General features: G+C 36.0%; 1 protein-coding gene across 4 annotated transcripts in view; it reads left to right on the top strand.

Annotated features, from left to right (window-relative positions):
- ARHGAP6 (Rho GTPase activating protein 6) overlaps positions 1–24,749 on the top strand; it is a 660,040-nt gene that overhangs the window by 526,713 nt on the left and 108,578 nt on the right. For all 4 annotated transcript variants that reach the window (XM_072614378.1, XM_072614379.1, XM_072614381.1 and 1 more), the window contains exon 2: positions 17,656–17,815. In XM_072614378.1, coding sequence (XP_072470479.1) covers positions 17,656–17,815 — 160 coding nt within the window. The remainder of the gene's footprint in view (positions 1–17,655; positions 17,816–24,749) is intronic.

Raw genomic sequence — 24,749 nt, forward strand, 5'->3', positions numbered from 1 at the left:
CTTCTTGTCTCAGCTAAAATCTCACTTTGCACTAAAAGCGTTTCCAGTTTCCCCTCAATGCTGATACTTTCCCTTCATTGATCATCTCCAGTTTATCATGCATATGTTATTTGTACATAGTTTGTTAGTGTGTTGTGTTAGTGTGTTGCCTCCCCCATTAGATGGTGAGCTCCTTGTGAACAGAGACTATCTTTATATGCCCAACATTTAACAAAATGCCCGTAACATAGTAAATGCTTAAACAGTATTTTATTGACTGTGAAACCAGAAATGTCTGCCTCACGAGGTTGTTGTAAGGCCCAAATAAGTTAATGTATATAAAGGGCGTTATAAACTTTAAAATGCTATATTAATATAAGTTATTATTATCATCCTTCTAGGCTCTTCTAAGATCTAGTGTCTTTTTGTTCCATTAACTATATTTTAGATTATTACTTGAAGAAATAGCCTGTCCATATTTACATTTACTTCTTTATCTCTAAAGGTCATCAATTTGTTCTTGCCTCTTTTTAGTAAGCCTATTCATTTAGGGTCTATTTGTTTGGATTTGGGAAAAAAAATTGAGATGGTTTCTAAATGGTTTGGAATGTAAAGAGGTCAAATGCGATATGTTATCATTGTATTATATTATATTAACAAATATGTTAAAAATGTATTTATCAATGTATATGGATATAAATGTATTTGGAATATAAAGAGGTCAAATGTAATATGTTATCTTTATTATTATATTAACAATATGTTAAAACATTAAATATGTTAAAAATAAGTTTATCACAGTACTTTTTATTGTAACAAAGAACTTTTAAAAATTGTGACTTCTCATCAGTTGGAAAATAGCTGAACAAATTTTGGATATAAATGTAATGGAATATCATTTTGCTAGGGAAAATGATGAGAGGAACGGATTCAGGTAAATCTAGAAAGATTTGCACAAACGTACGCAGAAGGAAATGAGCAGAAGCAGAACAATTTATATAACGATGGAAAACCACTTTGAAAGACTTGAGAATGCAGATCAGTGCAATGCCTAATCACAAGTCCATCAGACTGATGATGAAGCATTGTCTGGCCTTGCTGGAAAAGATCTTATGTACCTGAGGTGCAGAATGCAGCGCACTTCCTTAGTTACAGATAATGTATCAATCTTTTTCTCTTAATTATGCTTATTTGTTACAGGGGAAAGCTTATTTGGGGAACTGAGGGGAGAGCTGTAAAAGGGTAGCGATAGTGATTTGTTTTAAATAGAAGAGAAAGAGTCAACAAAAAAATTTGGTAAAGACAAGAGCAAATGGACCATTGCAAAGGGGCCAAAAATAAGAGCAGTGTTGGTACTATCAAATTAAATTTATGTATATATATGTATATATATATGTTATATACATACATACATCTATACACACACTTTTAAACTGTATATGGCAGAGCTTATAATATATCATATTATATATTATATATCACATATTTACATGTGATATATATGTATTTATAAATATGTATACTTATATATTTTTATGTGTACATATACATACACATCTATACACACACTTTTTAAACAAACTGTACATAGCAGAGCTTCAAAGGTTCATTTATGATCCTTTTTTTATATTTAACAACGATGGGGTGGGTGATGATCAAGGTTGTTCATCCATTCTATTTGCCCTGCTGTATACATCCCATGTTTAAAACATGAAAAGTAAACGAATTTTTCCTGTACCTAGAGGAAAATTTTTCCTGTTCCTATGAGGGATTCCAAAGGGGAAAAGAGATACAAAATTACTTCCTTAGGGTTTATACTTGGGGTAAGGCAGGTTTCAGCAACACACATAAAAATAATACTTGCTCTCAAGGAGTTTATATTCTATTGGTCAAAGGTAAACATTACAAACAATTTGTTTTTTCTCTCCCTTTTCTTTTTATTATGAACTTAACAAACATTGATAAACATCTGTTCTTTGTATATAGAAAATGTTCCCCAGAGCCTGACAGTGTGTGTATCACATAGCAGGCACTTAATGTTTGCTGAATTAAATTGAATTAATTTGACCAGATCACTAAGTCCTTTCCTCATAATCCTGCAGCATTTAATTTTAAATAGTCTTGATTTCATCTCAGCATTCTCTTTCAAAAATCCTTAAGTGCTTACCGCAAGTGACATAGCAGACCAGTCTTCATGAGTAAGCTGTAGGTAAAAAAGGTCCCCTACCTGATGGCCATTTTCCTTGAGCCTCTCTGACCCTAGATAGGTTGATCCGCAGGCATCTGTCCAAGTAGTCCCTTGTTCTCAACCTGTTCTAGTTTGATGGGACTTTCCAAACTCTTTATAGTCTTTGAAATTCCATCATCACTCCCATGCTTTCAGATCTCTTGCTATGATGTTGAAAGTTGAAGATGCCTAATGACCAAATGTCAGCTAAGTGAGGCAGGTGATACTCTTTCACTAATTATTGCAAATCACCGAGGTGTTTTCACCATCTTCAGTGGCTTCTCCTCTGCAAGGGCACTCTTTTTAACCTGTGCCAGAGTGATGTAAACCATGTCTTTCATAATTTTGTTTCTCTGCTCAAAAACTGTCAGTGGCTCCTCAGTGTCTACATAATAAAGTTCAAATTCAATATTGTGCCATTTCATTCAGATCTAGTTGAATGGCAGGACCCAGAAGCTATTGTGACTTATCATTAAGTATCAACTTGGAAGAGTTTGGCTTGGTGCTGTTAAATATTTTTATAAATTATCTGAATAAAGAAAAAGATATTATGATAAACAAACTCTCAGATTAAAATCCTGAGGGATACTTACTGTGTTTGCTGACAAAGTCAGGATCCCTCTAAGCTCCTGAAAAGCTACAATTGCAGGCGAAATTTAATGAAATTGATTAGATTAGATTGATGAGATTAAACTTGGTCTTACTCCTGGGTTCAAAAACATCTGCTTTAAAATTATAAGATTCAACTAAACATTTGGACAAGTTTGTAAGATGAAGAAGGCATGACTAAAACAGCTTTTGTCTGAAAAAAAGATCTGGAGTTTTAGTAAGTTGTTCTTTATCTTTCTTTCTTGAAGAGGACCATAACATCAGGAAGACGATGCATGACTTGCAAAGTGAATTGAATGAGGCAGGGCTATGCAAGGTCACTAGCCTCACTTTCTCCTCCAGAGCCATCTGGGTCCAGTGGCAAGATATAGATCAGGACAACTGAAGATGGCCCCCTAGTGAATTTCAGGCTCAATATGAGTGTGCTCTTGTAGCAAAACTAGCACATTTTCCTTTGGTTGCTTCAGAGTGCTTCATAATTTCTGGATTAAGGAGGTGATAGATCTGGTGCACTCTCACTTGTTTCAACCATAACTGGAATATTATGTTCAATTCTGGGAACCAAATTTTAGAAAAGCCATTAATAAATGGAATAAAGTTCAGAGGAGGAAATCTTAAATAGTGAAGGACCTTGAGAATTTGTCAATTAAAAGATCTGGGGAAGGTGGCCAGAAAAAAAAAATGAAAACATAATGAGGATATAACAACTGTCTCCAAGAATTTGAATGGCTGTTGTGTTGTTAGAAGCAGTCCTGATGGTGGCACCCTATGAGATTTGAGGATGAAATGAGATACCTGTAAGTCATCCAACAGTTAGTAGAGTGAGGTTTATTTAACCTCTGAAGCGGCCAAAGAAAAATGTGTTTGTTTTGCTGCAATATCACACTGATATTGAGCTTGTCATTATCCCGTCATCCTTGCTTCATAGTCATTTGTCTGTTTCTACTAAAAATGTAGTATAGAGTGAAAAATATTTCATTTGATTTGGCTATTTGATTTCTAATTGATCTAGGATTTAATATATCTATATTAGTTGTATTTTTCTGTGCTTCAAATTTACTTTGTGATTCTGGTGTTTAGTGTTTTGGGGTGACTCTTGAACTTGGATTCAGAAGACCTTGGTTCTGTAACCTTAGACAAGTCACTGTTATCTTCTCTAAGTCTGTTCCCTCATTTGTAAAATGAAGGAGTAGACTGAGTAGCCTCCAAGACTCCACTCTGACATTTGATGATCCTATGAGACAATGAACTCTAATTTTGAAATAAAATATTTTCTACTTATTCCTGAGAAATGTATGCATGTAAAATTAGAATTTTTTGAGTTTTTTTGACAATGAGATTTAAGATCTATAATGCTTTTTTTTAATGTATATATAGAACTCTTTGGTATATTCCTTTCTGCATATTACTCAGAAAACTTAAAACTTCTGTCTACCAGCACCACAATAAAAATGAATTTCTATTACATTTTGCCATGATAGGGATACCAACAAGGCTTATGATCTCATTCATATAGGGAATTTCTGGAAGAGGAAATTTTCATTACCAATGCAGGATGGCACCTTCCCTGAACTTATAGTCCTAGTGAGTTGTGGAAAACCCAGAGATTAAGTGACCTTGCCACTACACGTCAGAGCCAGATCCTTCTGGCTTTAAGGCCATCTCTCTCTAACCTCTACACCACAATATTAGACCCATCCTGTTCCTAAATATTTTCTCATAGTCAGTAGTAATGTATTGACAGTGACAGAATGTTCAGTTATTGTAAAAGTCAGAACTTTCTTATGCCCAAAATGATTTTGCTATTTCAAATTCATTTGCATTTATCAACACTGAAACAAAGTTACAGACATAGCTAGGTCCCAATTAGTGAAAACAATGAATCTTCCTGAAGTGGTCAATTATTCAAATTTGCACTCAATATTTCCATTGGGCTGAGTGGAACCAGTTACCATATTTTATATAATTATAACTTTAAATAGTGTAAATTGGAATACACATGAGCACTTCAGAGAATTCATTAGTCACACTACTACATAGCTATTAGCTCCAATTTCAGTCTCCCTTTTAAAATGTTATAGTGGTGACTAAAACATATACAAAAGTAAAATACTGGATTACAATCGTATAATCATGCTTTAAAATGATTCAATCATTTTTTAGGAAAATCAGAAAAACAAAGAACTGCATTGGCCTGTGACCCAAATTTGAGGACATTTGTAATAGCTAGAAATGCACTATAAACTGTTCCTGATAATGTCTGATTATGAAAATAATTTCACATCCTTTTTTATCACTTTGTTGGCAGTTGTGGAGACAGCACCTTTGGAAGTGTGCCTTCTTTTTTCTTATCTTGAGGTAGTACTAGTCTGGGTGCAAAGCCACCGTAACATGGGTTATCATGTTTTTGTCTGTGTTCATTGGCTTCTACAGGGTGAGTTCACAATATTGACAAGTGCTAAGATAAGTGTGAACTCTGTGTGCTTGAAAATATTGCTCTCATGAAAGCCAAGTAGGCATCTTATGTTGAAAACACTATAAACAATGGCGTAGTGGTTTTGTGTGTGTGTGTGTGTGTGTGTGTGTGTGTGTGTGTGTGCGTGCTTCCTAGAAACTGGAAAAGATTATACTTTATAACTGTTCACAGTTATGTATTATATAATGTATATAATAGTTACTTATATATCAGTTATATGTCATATGTATGACATTATCATATATGTTATTATCATATATAATTTATTATATATTACTTATGTTATCATTGTACTCTTAGTCTGTATCAGTATGGTTTCATTGTATGAGCTATTAAAAATTATTGTTTAACGCTGAAGAAAACCTAAAAGATTTCCATGAACATAATTATTTAAATTTATAAACATTCAACCCTTTAAAAACTCATGTAAAAATGTTGTGCTAGTAGATAGAAAAAGTTGAAACTGCCTAAAGAATTGGGTTGTTCTATGTTTTGCCCTTGTATAATGTTAGAGAAATTTCTGGCAGTCTTTTCCAAGCTACCACTCATGGGGATAGAGAAGTATTGGGATTGTGTAAGCAATGGAGTTGGGCAGTGGGTGAAAAAAATGATCTCCAACAGAATATTAACTCAATTTTGCAAAGTCAGTTGTGTCATGTCTTTTCAAGTACCATGATATTTCCTAGAATAATCAAAAACATGAAGAGTTTACTGAAAATGCTTCCATAATAACAGAGGTGTCAAACTAAACGGAAATGGATTCCTGTGGGCTGTATATTAACTTTGATAAATTAATTTTGACAAGTTAACATTATCTATGTTATGTGGTATTTTTTTTTATTTTGTTAAATATTTCCCAATTACATTTTATTGTGATTCTGGACATACTCAGGAGTTTTGCTGATCATAGGTAGCCCATGTTTGATGCTTCAGCTACCTAGTTTAGTTCCCTTGTAAGTGATTTTAGAGTCTCTGTGTCTGTGTGCACATGGGTCATATGTGGGATATGTTATAACCTTCCAGAAAAACTTACCATTATCCTTACAAAGAAGACAGTTTAAGGACTGTTTTTAGAAACGGCATCATCTTCCTCCTAAAATGGCTTCTTCAGGTTCTGAAAGAACTGTTCTTGGTTCTCCCTGCAGTTGTCTCTGTTTTAAAAAAGGTTACTGAAGTTTTAATTTTACTTTCTTGGTGAGTGGCTCTGTCCTTGGTTTTCCCTCCTATCAATCTATTTAAGGAACTCTTTTTTTGTTATTAATTTTATTCATTTTCAGTGTTCCACAATCACTACCATATAACTTAAATTTCTTTTTCCTTCCCTCCCCACTGTCTTCCCCCTCCCTCCCCGAGATGACATACAGTTTTATATAGGTTCTACATATACATTCCTATTAAATACATTTTCACCATAGTCATGCTGTATAGAAGAATTGAAATGAATGGGAGAAATCATATAACAAATCAAAACGTAATACAAAAGAAAATGATCTGCTATATTCTGCACTTGAATTCCATAGTTCTTTCTCTGGATGTGGAAGGCATTTTTGCCTTGAAAGACCATTGAGAGTTTTTTTTTTAAGTCCTTACATTGCAATGAAATTCCAAGACTTCCAGAAAAAACTCTTGCACACTGTGGTTGTTGCTGTGCACAAAGCTTTTCTGGTTCTGCTCCTTTTGCTCAGCATCAGATCATATAAGTCTTTCCAGGCCTCTCTGAAGTCTTCCTGTTCATCATTTCTTATAGCACAATAGTATTCCATTATATTCATATACCATAACGTATTCAGCCATTCCCCATTGATGGGCATCCCTTTGATTTCCAGTTCTTGGCCACCACAAAGAGTGCTGCTATAAATATTTTTGTACATGTGGGACCCTTTCCCATTTTTATGATCTCTTGGGGATAGTCCTAGAAGCAATATTGCTGCGTCAAAGGGTATGCATATTTTCCTAGCTCTTTGGGCATAGGAACTTTTTTTTTTTCTTTGATGCCATAGACCCCTTTAGCAGACTGGTAAAGCCCATGGAATCCTTCTCAGAATAATGGTTTTAAACACATAAAATGAAATACACAGAATCGCAATGGAAACCAATTACACTGAAATACAATTTTATATATATGTATGTATATATACACATATATACACACATCCTATATATACACACATATACATATATATATCCACATATATACAAATATGTATATATGTATTTATATGTGACTATATAATCAGTTCACTGACTTAAAGTTAAGAACTCTAATATACAGGTTTCATAGGGATATATGAAGTAACAAATTCCTTTAAAAAGAAAATAAAGCTACCCTCCAAACTCAAGCCAGGGGATGGGAGGGGAATATATGAAAAAAATATGGAACTTTCAGGAGACCTGGGTTCTAATCCCAGTGTTGCTTTACCTTTCTAGGTCTTGGTTTTTTCATCTATAAAATGAGACTATATAATTTATAAGATAATTTCAAACCCTAAGATTATATAACATTTAGATTAATCCAAACTTTTGTGTCTCTATTAGCCAAAAATTTTGAATCTAATGAAGAAGTTTAGAACCTAGAAAGATATGGAAATCTGAAATACAAAACCCATTTGTAATCACACACCATATATTGTATATTGTGTGTGTGTGTGTGTGTGTGTGTATAATGCTTAAAAGTCTTGACACTCTGCTTTTCATTACATGATAGGTCCATATTCAACATGACTTTGAAAAAATACATTTAAATGAATGAACATCAAAATGTGTATTGAACTTTTACTATGGGCCAAGCACTGTGCTAAGTTCTAGGGATACAGATAGAAAAATGGGAGGAGTCTAGGGAAAGAATAGCTATGAGGAGTCCACTACAAGGAGAATAGCAAGGCACAAGGGTCCTTAGGATACATATACTGGCTTGGCAAATTTCAATGCCTGTAGGGCCCAATGGCAGAGCAGTTGGTCAGTATTGGTGGTGCCTCATGAAACTGAAGACTTTAGTGATGGATAAATTGGTCAGGATCTATTTTATCATGAGCATAAAGTAAAGAATCTGGGTCAGCTGCCTTTATTTTTTTTTTTTTTGAAAGGGAGAAATTTTCTGCATAGCCTGTCAGAAAACAACCTAATGCAGTATTTTGCAACATTACTTGAGATAATCTGTATATGATTCAATTTTTGTTGGCTCAACAAATATTCAGCACTGTCAGGCAATTAGGTGTATCAAAAGTTACAAAAGATATGGTCGTTTAAATTCTCTTTGAGAAAGAAAATAAGCCATCCTATCACTAAAATCATAAAGTCTCAATGGCACATTAGAAACTGACACCCCAAGTTCTTAATTTAATGTCTGATATTTAATCCAGTTTTGTAAACAGATTTCAAAAATTATTAGAACTGAATATTGGCCCCACCTATTTTTATGTGTTAGCTACTTTCTTTAACCATCAGCCCCATAGCATGTCCAAGATATTCATTTAACAAGCCTTCAGAATTCAAACACTTTCCTGAAGGTTCTTCTATTCGTAACATCCCAGCTTGAGGTGAAGGGGCAATCACATGTCGAATTTAAGCTGTGGATCTGGGGTCGGATCCTGACTCATATATATATTTGATAACTATGTGACCACAGGCAGTTCACTTAACCTCTGTAAATCTATCAGATGAGATCCTATCTTCCATTATTTATAAAAGATATATATATTTATATTATATATTTATATGTTTATATATATTTTATATGTATTATAATATAGTTTATAATATATTTTATATGTATTTATATTATGTTATAAATATATAGATATATATTTATAATGATAGAAGTGCTTTTTTATCCCACCAAGGGCTTTATCAGTGGGCATTATCAATATCAAAAACAATAAAGGAATCTAAGAATTGGAACGTAATTGAAATACCACCTTGGCCAGAGGTTCTTAAATCTTCCTTGTGTCATGGAAGCTTTTAGCAAACTAGTGAAACCTATAGACTCCTCAGTATAGTGTTTTTAAACGAATAAAATAAAATACCTAATTATAAAGAAAACCAATTACATTGGTATATTAGCGCTAAAATATTTAGGAAACAAATTCACAAACCTAGGGTTAAGAACCCCTGATCTCTTCCAATGTGTATTTGTGGAAGGTAGAATTGGAGCTGAGTCTTGAAGGAAGTCAAGGAGACTAAAGCAGAGATAAGGGAATATGACATTACAGGTATTTTTTGTTCAGTCATCTTTTAGTCATGTCTGACTCTCCATTTGGAGTTTTCTTAGCAAAGATATTAGAGTGCTTTGCCATTTCCTTCTCCAGCTCATTTGACAGATGAGAAAACCAAGGTGAACAGAGTTAAGTGACATGGCCAGGGTGACATAGCTAGTAAGTATCTGAAGTCAGCTTTGAACTCAGGGGAGATGAGTCTTCCTGACTCAAGGCCCACTACTCTATCCACTGAGATATCTAGCTGCCTCAACATCAATGGGAAAGATTAGAAGGGGAGAGGGTTTTGATGAAAGATAATGTGTTCAGTTTTGGACATGTTTTGCAATGCCTGCAGAACATCCAGATGCCCAAAAGGTAAGTTAGTAATGTGGTACTGCGATTCAGAAAAGCTAAGGACTAGATGTATAAATCTGGAAATTGTTTGCATAGAAATAATAGTTGAACCATTGGGAGTTGATAAGATCACCAAGAGTGTTAGTGTGGAGGGATAGAAGGAAAGACTCCAGGATAGGACTTGGGGTACACCCACAGCTAGTGGGGTATAAACGTGGATGAAGAGCCAACAAAGGAGACTAAAGAATGATCAGACAGGTAGGAGGATAACAAGAAGAGAGCAGTGTCATGAAAATCTGGAGAGAAGAAAGTATAAGAATTGAGAAAAACACCATTATATTTGACAGTTAAGACTTCATTAGTGACTTTGGAGAAAACTCTCATTGGTCATGTGTCAAATTATAGAGGAATTAGAAGGGAGTGAGACATAAGAAGTAGAGGTAAGAAGATCCAGAGGTGGTATGGTTCAATTGTGTCCAGCCCCTCATGACCTCAGTTAGGGTTTTCTTGGCAAAGATAATGGAGTGGTTTGCCATTTTTTTTCTCCAATGGATCTATTTTGTCAGGCAATCAGAGATTAAATGACTTGAGCAGGACCAGCTAGAAAGCATCTGAGGCTGGGTTTGAACTCCCGTCTTCCTGACTCTAGGCCCAGTATTCTATGGTCACCAGCTGCTTCTAAGTAATTTACCTAGGGTCTCAAGATAGTAAAGGATTTTCAGCAGGATTCAAATGTAGCTCTTCCTGAATCCAAGCCCAGGATATGTACTCTACTTATACCCTTTGATTTTATTTAGTTTTACCTTCTGTCCCTGCAGAACAATGCATATACTTGACACAGATTTTCCTGTCTCATAAATATTGAACATTTTCAAAGAAATTTCCATTTATAATTTTGCTGCCTCCCCAAACACTATCCCTTTTCCTTCATAAAGCTTCTAGTAAATGTTTGTCATTGAATGTTGGTTAGATAGACAAGGGGGAAAACCTATTTATCTGTGTCATATTTTTCTTAGAAGGAGATATTATATATGTATGTATATATATGTATATATACACATATATGTAAATTTTATTTAATAGGCATATGAGTGAGTGAATTACTAGATTTGATGTTTATCCCTGTTTTCTTTATCAGCTGATGTGGGGAAAGAAATTCATTAGAAAATGAAAGGCAAAATGGAAACAATAAATTGGTCACTATTGGACTTTAGTAGAAACTTGCAGAGTAGAAAAAAGATAATAAAATAAGTAACTTTGATAAAAGGTTGATTGTTTCCATCCACTCCCATGCCCTGAAAAAATGGTTTGGGATTGGTAGATGGAGACCAAGCAAACATGTTCCCCTTATGGTGAAAGACATTCTGCTTCAAGACAGAATGTTTTCCAATAACCTCACAAACTTAAATACTTCCTCACAAGGAAATTTGAGCTGGAAAAACATGTAGATATAGATGACCTAAAATTGAATGCACAACATGACAAAATATTATGAACTAAACCTTTGTAAGCAGGACTTTCTGAATTTACTCACAGTTGAATGGGATGCTGAGTATATAAATAAAGCCTCGGGTAGTAAGGGCATCTTCATATTTCATCACTCTTCTCCCTGAAATATCACTCTGGCAAATTCCCTAGAATAGGCTGTAGAAAAAACAGGCTCTAAAAGTACCCAGCTATCTGTACCAAACTAACTTTCTAAGGGTATGTAGATTGAATAAACTTTTTTTTTACTGTGGCAAACTGGATGTTTTATATTTGTTCTTTATTTCTGAAGTCACTCGTGTTTGACAAGAAACTGTAACGTATGTGTGCAGGCATGGCCAAAAAGGTCAGTTCAGACCAAAATCCCTTTCATGTTGAGCACAGATGCCTCTCTTGTTTTGATTATCGATAACAGCAACTGTCTGAAGGCTCTTTGGGTGTTCAGAGAACCATAGAATATCAAAACTGGAAGGTACTTGAAAGGTCATCTACTTCATCCCTTTCATTTTACAGATGAGAGAACTGAATCCTAGAGAAGTAGAGTTAGCAAGTCAGGGGAAGAAAGTGGGACAAGAAGCCCGAGTCCTTCTCTCATAGTTGAGACATTGTTTTTGACAAATGGCATGATTACATGATGCCTTTTGCTCCAAATAGATCAGTTCCTTTTCTTATAGCTACAGATTTGGCTGATCTCTTTGTAGCAGCTGTTTCCCAGCCTTCCACAGTTATGGTATGTTGCATGAGGTTGGGCTTCTGTGAATCCCTAAAGTATTTCTTCTTGTTTTCCCTGCTTGCAATTACTCCTCATTAATGCAGAGTAAAACAGCTGCCTGGGGAGGCTGCATTTTTCACATAGTTGTTCAAGGCTGAGTATCATTTCTTTGCTAGTAGCCTGGTTACATTCTGGGACACAGTTATCAGGGATCTTGTCTTTAAACTTTATGTTAATGAGGACTGATATAAGACACTGTTAGAAAACAGTTTAGAAACTTGACATGGTGGGTAACAAGGCCAGGTCAGGTAGCTACATAAGAAGTTACAAGGGAGTGAGGCATTAGAAACTTTTAGTATGGTACAGACAAAGCTACATTGATTGTGCTTTTAGGTATCTTGGGGAGCTCAGTGGTTAGAGGGCTGGACTTGGAATCAAGAAGACTCATCTTCTTCAGTTCAAATGCAGCCTCAGGCACTTACTAGCTATGTGGCCCTGGGCAAGTCACTTAACCCTGTTTGCCTTAGTTCTTCATCTGCAAAATCATCTCAAGAAGGAAATAAAAATCCCCTCCAGTATTTTTGTCAAGAAAATCCCCCAAAAACGGGTCACAAAGAGTCAGACATGAAATAACGAGAACCAATTAGGTAGCCTGCCTTCCTAATTCAATTATCTACTTAGTTGGTGCATTATTGAATAATTGACTCCCCAAGTAGTGAATTTAATTAAAGTGTATTTCTAAGAAAAAGTTTATTTCTCTTGGTGCAGACTGGTGCATAATTTTGGGGGTTTTTTTTGGCTTATTATCAGTGTGTGAATTTAAAAAAAATAATTACTCTGTAAGAGACAGTATGGTATAGTACATGCACAATGTGCCTCAGGGTCAGGAAAACTTGGGTTCTAGCTCTCACATTCATTGGCTTTGTAAGTCACTTAAGCTGGCAGTGCCTTAGTAACTAAGTGTATAAATTGCAAAGGAATTGCTGATTGATAGATGAAATTTCCTCACAAGTAGTTTCCAATGGCAATGAAATCATAGATGAGGGAGGACAGGAGGAAAGGGCAAGAGGTGGAATCAGTCCATAGTGTTTTGTTGAATCTGCAAAGCATTATCTAAATGAACCATTTATACTTTTTTGTATATCTGAGGCACAAGTAGTCATCCACATATACCAATCCTTGTATGATATTCTATTCATGATTTTTAATAATGCTTGCATTGTCTTGAATTGGTAGTTTCCAACTGTATGAAAATGAATTCTTACATTAGCTTATAGGAGTCTTGACAGATTCTGTGTGACAGAGAGGAAAGGGGGAAAGAACTTTGAACTTGGAGGTAAAACTTGGGTTTGATTAACAGTATTACCACTTACTAATTTTTTGATCTATTATAAGTCATTTAACTTTTCTTTACCTCTTCTGTAAAATGGGGATAATAATACACTACTTACTCATGGTTTTGCTATCAAGATAAAATGAGATAATGCATCTAAAGGGTTTTGTAACCATAAAATGCTATTTAACTGTAAGTTATAAATGGTTATATAGAAAAGACTGAATAAAATTGGCCTGTTACATGTCTCTTCTTAATTTAATAGGGAATGAGTCAGACAAAACCATTTATTAAGACCTTATCTATTGTATGATCGTAGAGTTGGTTTGAGATGTGGGTGAGTTTCTCAGGGTAGCTAAGCTTGTTTATAATTGCAAGTTTCCCTTTGAGCCAATGGGTGTCAGAAGATAATGGAACTTGAATTGTCTTTTCACTGGATTTAGATCTGCTAGAAGGAAACTTAATGCTGAAATTGTGATTAGTAGACGTTTACTAAGCGCTTATTCTTTTCCAGGCACTTTGCTTGGGATTAGAAATATAAATACAAAGAATGAAATAGTCTCTAATAACAAGGAATTCACATAATTCTAACTGGAAAACAACAAGGATATATATACATTCATATATATATGCATATGTATATATACACATGTAAGTGTAGGGATATATTTATATATTAATACGTAATTTTAATTTAATATATTTATATGTTAATATAAAATATATACATAATAGGTTTATATATAAAATATGTGATAGGTGTGTGCATGTATAATACATATGCTGTATTATATACACATATACACATACATGCATATACACACATACATATTATATTGTACATATATTATGTGTGTATAAATTTAAGAGAATAAATTTAAATTAATACAAGGTAATTAAATAAAAATTAATATAAAGTAAATTAAATCTTTTGAAGAGAGGATACTAAGCATTGAGAGGATCAGGAAAAGCTCCATGTATCAAGTACTGCTTGAGACACGTCTTAAAGAAAGAGTACGATTCTATGACGCAGAATTGAGGTGGGGGGATGGGTATCTTCCTGTCACTAGAGATAGACATAGATGGGAGCTGAAGTTCCATGTGTGGGAATCCCAGGCCGGACTCATTTGAAAAGGCAGAGTATGGGAGGAAGAGTACTGCACCATGAAATGAGAGTGCGATGGGTACAAAGCTGTGTAGGGCTCTAGAAGCTAAAGAGATGGGTTTACATTTTATCCTAGGGGTATGGTATTTATTCAGTCAGGGGGCAGTCACATCTGCACTTATGGAAAAGTCACTGGCAGCAATGTGGAGGATAAGCTGAAGTTGAGAGAGACTGAAGGCAGGGAGACCAGTTGGGAGTCTGTTGCTGTAATCTAGGCAAGAGGTGATGAGGACTCGAACCAAGGTGAGCGCTATATGAGTGGAAAGAAGCCGCGTGGTGGGAGAGATGTTATGGAGGTAGAAATTAGGAGATGCCACCTGATAAAATGAATGGGGGGGGGGGGAAATGCTGAGGGGAAAATGGCTGAGATTATAGATCTGAAAGACTAGAAGAATCATGGTGCCTTCAACAGAAATAGGAAAGTTTGGAAGAGGGGTGGATTTGGGGCAAAAGATGTATAGTGATATTGTGGATGTATTGAGTTTAGTTCATCCAAATTAAAATGTCCAATAAGTTTTTTTGGTGATGTGTGATTGAAGCTAAGGGGAGACATTAAGACTGGTTATATAGATGCACATGAGTCATTTGCAAAGAGATGCTAATTAAGCCCATGGGAGCTGACAAGTTTATTGCAGAGGGACAGAGAGAGAGAGAGAGAGAGAGAGAGAGAGAGAGAGAGAGAGAGAGAGAGAGAGAGAGAGAGAGAGAGAGAGAGAGAGAAGGAGAAGAGGTCCTAGAGGCCCCAGGACAGAGCCCTGGGAGAACAGCCATAACTGGTGGCATAATATGAACCATAACTGGCAAAGATGACTGAAAAGGAACTGTCAGACTGTGGGAGCAAAACCAGGAAAGGGTACTGGTGAAATTCTGGAGAGGAGAGAATATTCAGAAAAAGAGGGTAGTCCAGAGTGACATATGCAGCAGAGAGGTCAAGGAGTGAGGGAACTAAAAGGACTATCAGATTTGGCCATTAGGAGATCATCGATAGCTTTCGAGAGAACAGTTTCACTGGAGTCATAAAGCTGGAAGCAAGACAGCAAAAGTGAAAGCAATGAACATAGGCAGCAATTTCTAGGAGTTTGGTGGAGAAGAGGAGAAAGAGGGGATGATGATTTGAAGGGATGGAGGGGCAAAGGAAAGTGTATTTTGTTTGTTTTCTTTTGTTTAAGCATGGGGGGCTACTGAGCATAAGTAGTAGGGAAGGAACTAGGAGAGAGGGAGAGGTTGAAAATATGAAAGCAGAGAGAAATATTGAGGAGGGAATCTGCTGGAAAAGATGGAAGGGGAGAAGATCATGGACTAATTTGGAGGAGCTGACTTTGACACAGAGAAGGGCCACTTCATTATGAGATACTAGAATAAAGAAGATTAGGAAATGAAGCCAAGCGTTTTGAGATGAAGAGGGAGCTTACTGAAAGTGGTTTCAGTTTTCTCAAGATAATAGCTGAATGAATGAAGGGATAGAACAAAACAGGAGAGAATGAGGAGCTACTTTTTTACCACCTCTTTTGGTAGTTAATATGAGACAATTGTAGATAAGATTTTGCCATTTAAACACGCTATCCTAATTTCAATCAACTTCTTTGCCTTTCCTCTTAAAGGCTGCAAGAATAGTGACAACTTTGGAATTCTAAGGCACACTTGGCATTTCCATGAAAGAGGCACATGTGTAGTTCTGTCCCCTCTTTGATTACAGATCTCCCCGAGAATGCCTAGTTCCTGGAGCTATCTCATTCATTATTGCTGGGTGAACTCTTTATAGTTCAGGGGAAGGCTGACCAGGTGAATGATGACTGGTAATCCACAGTATACAGGGTTTCCTCTTCAGTGGGGAAAGCTATCTTAAGGAAAGGGAAGATTAGTTCTTATTGCAGATTTCCTTCTTTGGGATGAAAGTGAGTGGCAGCCTGGTGTACTGGAAAGAACATTCAACTGGCAGTGAGAAGCCCCGGATTTGCATCTGGCCTTAGGCAATATTTCTTTGAACTTCAGTTTCCTCATCTGTAAAATGAGAGGGGTTGGACTAGATGCTCTCATGTCTGTGATTCTATACTTAGAGATGCTGTGTGGGTGAGAACATATCTATTTTCAGGTGCATTTAAAAATATTTGCTTCAACTACCACTGAAGGACTACTTTAGCATCAAATACACATGTACAAATTTAAATTAAAATCAAGTGGTTGATGACAGAAATGTGCAGCAAGTTACTGTTACCAAAGTCATTAACCCTAATGGGAAATCATTCCATCTTCACAAACAGTTTGCATTGAATGCACCTGGGCATTGTCACTGTCTCCCAGCTTGAAATAATCTCCCTTCTCATCTGCCTCCTGGATTTCCTGGTTTCCTTCAAATCCCAGCTAAAATGCCATTTTCTATATGAAGACTTCCCTGATCTGTCTTAGAGTCACAATCAAAGTGACTTTTACATCATTAATAATAGCTAGCATTTATATAAAGCTTTAAGATTTCCAAAAGGCTTTATATATTATCTCATGATCTTTAGATCAGCCTTGTGAGGTAGGTGCTATTGTTATCTCTGTTTTACAGATTGAGGAAGTCAAAAAATGATTGACTTGCCCAGGATTACAAAATTAATATCTAGAGTTGGATTTGAACTCAAGTCTTTTTTGACTTTGCGTCCTAGGCTCTTTCCAGTTTGCCTCCTGACTGCCTCCTGTTTGTTCCATGCGCCAAATTATCCATCTCCTTCATGTTACCATGTAAAGATTTGAATTGTAAAAGTGCAGATGGACAGTTACACACATTTATTGTCAATTTTTCTTAATGAACTTTAATAAACTCAGTGTATTAGAGAGTATCACATAGCTTTTCCAATACTATCATGGGTTATATTGTGTTGGCTTCTTTGATTAATATTTATTAATTAATACTAATATTTATCACACTAAAAGAAGAGTGAATTCAAATTCTTTGAGATGAAGCCTATCTGAAAATAAAGATGAGATGTATTCCACTTGGCTAAAGTTAACTCCAAGTGAAAATAAACTTAAAAAAAAAAAACTCTGTCATGTTTTTCTTCCTGATAAAAAAGAGACGAATATGTTTGTTAAAGTAGGTGAACCATGTAACACTTCATATTTTTCTGCTTGATCTACAGGGTGATTTTACTTGGAACAGCATGTCAGGGCGCAGTGTTCGGCTGAAGTCAGTTCCCATACAAAGCCTCTCAGAGCTGGAGCGTGCCCGACTGCAGGAAGTGGCTTTTTATCAGCTGCAGCAGGACTGCGACCTCAGCTGTCAGATTACCATTCCCAAAGGTAAGGGTTCTGTCAGCCATTTCATTGCGGAATGTTGAAAGTTAAACATCTGCTTTGGCAAACCGCAGAGCACATATTTATTTCAAACCTCCTATTAACACAGGAAGAAAAGTACAGTGTCTCGGTCATTGGCTGGCATTAGGCTATATTTTGAAATTTGTGTTTGGGCAGAACAACTTGCATGTCAGCTAATATGTTTATTTAAAGGAAAAGGTCAACTTATGCAGAGTTCAAGAGGAAAGTACTGTCTAACACAACGTCTACATGACACCAAGATAATCAGCTGGAAAGTGAAGAATTCAGTCAAACCTGTTATTCAGCATGATATAGACCAAAGGAAAAGCTAGGTCATTTAAATGAATTCAGTCCATTCTTAAATGCTCAAATACGGCAAATTAGTCTCTGTACTGTCATCAAAAGCTGAAAGTTTAGAGCAGACACAGATATGAGTTTCTACTGATTTGGTTTAATATTATTTTTTGCAGTTATGAAGTATTTACTGTAATGGCTTTCAAACCTCTGTACTGAAGTTCAAATATTTGTTAATATTCCTAAAAGGACATGTGTCATTTGCACTGCTTTACCATGCACCTAACCACTTGATATGTGACTGAAAGAGTAATTATGAAGTTTTACACAACTGCATAAACCATCTGTGAAGATAAGTGTCAGTTTATGTGTGAAATTTCAAAGAAATATAAGGAAAATTAGATGAGAGACTACTTAAAGTTAGGAGAAGCTCTTAAAGAAATTTATAATCAGCTTCCCTTTTGTTTTCCTTGGAAATTTCCTTGTGAAAGAACTATGAATGTATAGCTGACAGGTATTTATATTTATTTAAATGTTCTTTCCCTAGATAAACATAGATAGATGTATGTACACACACACACACATACACATATATATATGCACGCACACACACTACACTACACTTGATATCTATATAGATAAGCATATTCAAATGGAAGTGATAGGAAGATTCTGAAGATCACCTGGCAGGATAAGGTACCAGACGCTGACGTCCTTGCTCAGACTAAACTGCCAAGCATTCAAACTATGCTTCAGAGAGCGCAACTCCAATGGGCCGACCATGTTGTTTGAATGCAAAATGAACACTTGCCAAAAAGACTCCCATGGAGAACTCCCATGGGGTAGGCGATCACATGATGGTAAGAAGAAACTATATAAGGACACTCTCAAGAACTTTGGAATTGATTGTGTGACTTGGGAGATGCTGGCACAGGACCACTCAGCGTGGTGTGCCCGCATCAGAAATGGTGCTATGCTCTACAAACAAAGCAGAATTGAAACAGTTCAAAGGAAATGCAGGATGCACAAATTTATAGTATCCACAAATGTTCACACGGACTATTTGTGCCCGATCTGTGGTGGAACCTTCCAAGCCCATCTTGGTCTGATCAGCCACAGTCAGACACATTGAAACTTGACTTTATCACAGTGATGTCATTTTGGTCCTCTTTGAGAATGAAGGACAACAACCAGATGAGCATATATAAATATGTATATCTATATACATATATATGTACAAAATCTTTAAGCAAGATCTGTCCTGACTCTGAGGGGTGTATGCAATATTCAAGGAGGATGAACACTGGTGCTGTGAGGACTTGCTGAGCCCTTTTCAGGGCTGCTCATCCACCTTTGGTATCTTCCTGATTCCCCCAAATCTCACCTGTGGCTCCAAGAAGCTATAGCATGCACAGCAAACACACCCTGGTAAAACCATAGATGTGCTAAGCCAAGTTGAGGGTAACCAATAGGCTTCAAATCTATTGTTGAATTAGGGGGTAGGAGGATGTCCACCCCAAGCATGTGAAAACTTCCCACAAAAGAATGGGTAGATAGATGAGAACAATTTGTTCCAATGGCAGCTGAAGCAGGCTCTGTGGAACACTTAGAGATTAGACAGTGCTGAAGACACCAAGGTCACACTCTGCATCCCAGGTCATCACCAGGCATGTTGAGTTTTGTCATGCCCCTGAAATTCGATGACTCTGGAAGAGAGAGTGAGGCTGATGATTCTGTACAACTCTGCTCACATAAATCCAATTCACGTGCAAGAAAAGGCATCACACTCTGATGTCACTGGTCCTCTTCAAAAACGAAAGATAAAAACAGCTTCTTCAAGCACACCACATCCTCTCTCATAGAGATAGATCAATAGATTGATGGAGAGCTAAATAGACATAGACATGTAGATATATGTGTATAAGTATATATATACAAAAACATACATAAATGTATATATATAAAATACATGTATATATATATATATATATACACCCATATATGCCCATATTTTCTTGGAGTTTATACATATATGTGTATATATCTATATATGCATGTGTACAGAGAGACAAGTATCTAATATGATATGCTTGAGGGAGTGCTTGATTTCACCTTATGACTCAGACACTAACTGTGCGATCTAGAGCAAGTTGTCTTCTCTGTGACATAGTTTCTTTATATGTGAAATAGGATTAGTAATAATGCTTGCACTGCTTACTTACTAGATGATTATGAAGAAAGTTAAGTACCTTGTAATCTTTAGAGAGCTTTATAGCTGATTAAGTCTCTTCAGTTGGTGTTATAGGTGGTGAAAGGTTTCCTGCCTGGTTGCCCAAGAACCCCATAAGAGACCCTTACAACCCTGATGTCTTTTTTCTTAAAGAAAAAAAAACCTCTGATCGATAACCTGAATGCCATTTTGACACATTGAAAAGAGCTACCATCTATCTATATAGCAGTCTAAGATTTTCACCTTTATACCTGTCATCTCCTTTGATCCTTACAACAACCTTGGGAGGCATGTGCTGTTATTATCCTCATCTTAGAGATGGGGAAAATGCAGACCAGGGAAGTTAAGTGACTTGCCCAGGAGTCACTCAGCTTGTAAGTATCTGGGGTATGATTCAAATCAAGGTTAATCCTAATTCCATATCCACTGTGTTATTCATTAGATCACATTGCCTCTTCCCCACATTTGGTGGGCAGATCAAAGTAAGATTAAAATCAATCTAACTGAGCTTTAAGAACTAAAGAAGCTATATCCAAAAAAAGTAGACTGAGGGTCACTTTATGAAGCAGTAGCTGCTTTGGGGGGAGCACTAATGTAAAATAGGACTTCTTATCTTCTCTGTGATCCTTAATGTAGAATTTGTCAAGATGGGACTTCGGTTGCTTTTTAAGCTTGCCAAGACACTCTGGTTCTACTTCTTTGTGTGTGTTCATCCTTTGTTGCCATTATCTAAGGGACAGATGATAAGAGAATTTTGTTAAGGCAGCATCATGTTGACAGAGAAGTCTATGGTCTTAGGGAAGGCATACAAAACCTACACAAAAAAACAATCTGAAGAGACTATTATCTGAAGGGACTGTGTGATCATGCGAGACAATCACATATATCAGAGTTTGTTGATAGGCAAGAGCTATGAATATCCCTAGCGTTTCAACACTTAGGACAACTGTTGTCCTTCCTGTAGCTCTCCTGGCATCCAGGTGGTCAGCAGAGCTACAATATTGGTAAGAAACCTATTGAACTGAATATATGCCTAGTGATGGTGCTAATATGGAGTTAATATCTGAGGCATTAACAGCATTCTTGGAAGAGTTTAGTGGAAGGTCATAGAAGAAGATACCAAGAGGTACAGGGAATGTAATTACTATAAAATTATCTACTGTCATTTTGCTTCCCATCTTTCCCTTTCCACACATTTTCCTCTATTGTCACTTTGTGCTAATATAACTACTTATCTTCCTTCTTCTTTTCTTGTTAACTTGACTTATCCTTAGATCAAAATGCCATAACTCTAATGAGAATTAACTATAATCTAATAAGGACTAGTTCATTTTGGAAATGAATAAAAAATAGGCAATAATATAAATTTAGTGCACTGTACTTCCTCCTATACTTTTTTTTTGCTTTGTTTTAAGGTAGTGTTGACAAGGGTGTCAAAGGAATGAAAACTTTTGAGGAATGGTATTTTTAGCTAGGAATATGTATAAGAATAATAGTATTTCATACCTTCTTTTTATATATCACTTTATACTATTCTCATGTTTTGCTTATGTTCTTTTACATAGGAATCAATAAAAGTTGTTGTTAGTGATGTTATACAAATAAGGAAAGTAAGTCACTTTTGTTGTTGAGTTGTTTCAGTTTTGTCCAACTCTTTGTGACTCCATTTGAGGTTATCTTGGCAAAGTTATTGGAGTGGTTGGCCATTTCCTTCCCCAGTTCATTTTGCAAATGAAGTAATGAGGAAAATAGGATTAAATTACTTGCCTGGGTCATATAGCGAGTGTCTGAGGTTAAATTTAAACTCAGGTCCTCATGACTCTAGGACCAGTGCTCTATCTAGTGTGCCACCTAGTTGTCCCTAAACTAAGGCACAGAGATGCATTAAAATGCCCAAAGTTTACTCTGTTTCACCATGAATTAGTCACAGAGCAAGAATTCCGTTTTCTCAGGGTTATAAGCCACAGAGAACCATAATAATAGAGAACAGCATATTGGATTTGGAGTCAGGGAGACTTGGGTTTGAATTCTGCTTTCTAGTTCTGTGATCACAAGGAAGTCCCTTAAATTCTCTGAATCTCAGATTATTCATCAGTACCCTTTTTGTGGCTGGAAATGGATTTAGCTTATATGTGTCTTTGTTGTTCAGGCTTTGGGTGTTTTGTTTTGTTTTGGGTAGAAGTTGATGAGGGCTATTGTAGACCCTCCGAGCTGATGACTGTAAGGTAGATATTTTGAGGCTCTCAGCTAGTGATATTTGGGAGAAGTAGAGTGAAAACTGCTAATTAAACTTATGTATTTCACTGTAATAATAGATGCAAAGCAATTTTTAAGTCTTAATATGTTATATAAATGTTAACTGTTGTTATTTTGTTAATTCTTGACAGTTGAAGTTTTGATGATAAATAGAATTTGGGGCAGAAGATCTAATTACTTTAGAAAAATATTTCTATATATGTGCAAGCCAGATAATGGATTAGATTTGGTTACAGAGATAATCTTTCCCTCTTTGCTTTCCTTCTGAAGTATTATATTGCCAACTGATTTGAAGCCTATGGGCTGTTTTTTAGTTATTTGTTTCATTTTCAATATATCAGCTAAGCACATGAATGACATAAACTTCACAATCATTAAAAATTCCACAATAATTCACATTACTTATTACAGATGCCACACTCACATCCTGCATTTGGCATTTCCAATGGAACCTATATTTCAATGGTAAATGATGCCATTTGTGACAAAATTGTAGTCTCTGTCATTTTCACACTCTTTCAATTTACTAATTTTGTCAAAAAAGAACCAATCAATGAATTACTGTTGAATTTATAGAGGAAGAAAAGTTGAAAGCTTATGGGAGGAGAGACCAGACAATTATCTCTTACTGTTATTAAAACTGTCATTATTATCTTCAAAATTATTGAGAAACTACAGAGTATCTGGCATTGTGTTAAATGCTCTACTTGTAACTTTGGTCCCCTGTGGCTCCTGTTTTGTTCCTGTTCATTCCCCTTTTGGTAATTTTAAACTGAGCCACATCTATAGTGTGAAGCAGCCCTCTGGGAAAGTAAACATTGCCTCAAGTGCCTAGAAACTAAATGAAGTACAGTAATAGCAAACCTAATGAGTTTTAGACAGAAGGTTTAATAAAAACTGGAATATACCCAATCCTTTCATTTCTGGCCCCCTTTTGTGGTTGGAAATGGATTTAGCTTTCATGTGTCATTGTTGTTCAGGTTTTGAGTGTTTTGTTTTGTTTTCTTTTGGATAGAAGTTGGTGAAGACTGTTGTAGACCCTCTGAGCTAATGGCTATAAGACAGATGTTTTGAGATTCTCAGCCAGTGATATTTGGGAGAAGAAAGTAGAGTGAAAACTATCATGCCAAAGAGTAAGAAAAAACCTTTAAATGAGGATTAGTCTGTTCCAGACTATTACAAGTTGGTTTGGGGTTTTTTATTGTTTTTTAATTAGTAGATTTCCAAAGAAGTGAAAAAATGCAACCTTCCTTCTATTACAAAGGATAGCTCACTAGGTAGGGAAGGGGAGAGGGGTATATTCAGAAATGAAAGTTATATAAAAATAAAGGTTTTCAGTATTTTTTAAATCAGTAGGCCTTTTAGAATTCTGTTTATAAATTCATTGTTGCTGTGAGCTGATCCAACCATTCTGGAGAGCAATTTGGAATTATGCCCAAAGAGCTCCAAAAATGTGCACACTCTTTGACCCAGCAATATCACTTCTAAGACTGTATCTCAAAGAGATCATAATAATGGGAAAGGGTTCCACATATACAAAAATATTTATAGCAGCTCTCTTTGTGGTAGCCAAGGACTGGAAATCAAGGGGATGCCCATCAATTGGAGAATGGCTGAACAAGTTGTGATATACAAATATAATGGAATACTATTGTGCTACCTAAAAAATTCCCAATTCTCTGAATGTAGGAGGCATTTTGCCTTATAAAACCATTGGGAATTTTTTTTTTAAGTTCTTGCATTATTACAAAGTTCCAAGTCTTCCAGAAAAACTCTCGCACACTGTGGTCGTTGCTGTGCACAAAGTTCTCCTGGTTCTGCTCCTTTCGCTCAGCATCAGATCATATAAGTCCTTCCAGGTCTCCCTGAAGTCTTCTTGTTCATCATTTCTTATGGCATAATAGTACTCTATTACATTCATATACCATAATTTATTCAGCCATTCCCCAATTGATGGGCATTCCCTTGACTTCCAGTTTTTGGCAACTACTAAGAGAGCTGCTATAAATATTTTTGTACATGTGGGACCCTTTCTCATTTTTATGATCTCTTGGGGGTACAGTCCTAATAGCAAAGTTGCTGGGTCAAAGGATATGCACATTTTTGTAGCCCTGTGGGCATAGTTCCAAATTGCTCTCC

This window comes from Notamacropus eugenii, chromosome 5 (assembly GCF_028372415.1).
Source record: "Notamacropus eugenii isolate mMacEug1 chromosome 5, mMacEug1.pri_v2, whole genome shotgun sequence".
Taxonomy (NCBI): Eukaryota; Metazoa; Chordata; class Mammalia; order Diprotodontia; family Macropodidae; genus Notamacropus; species Notamacropus eugenii.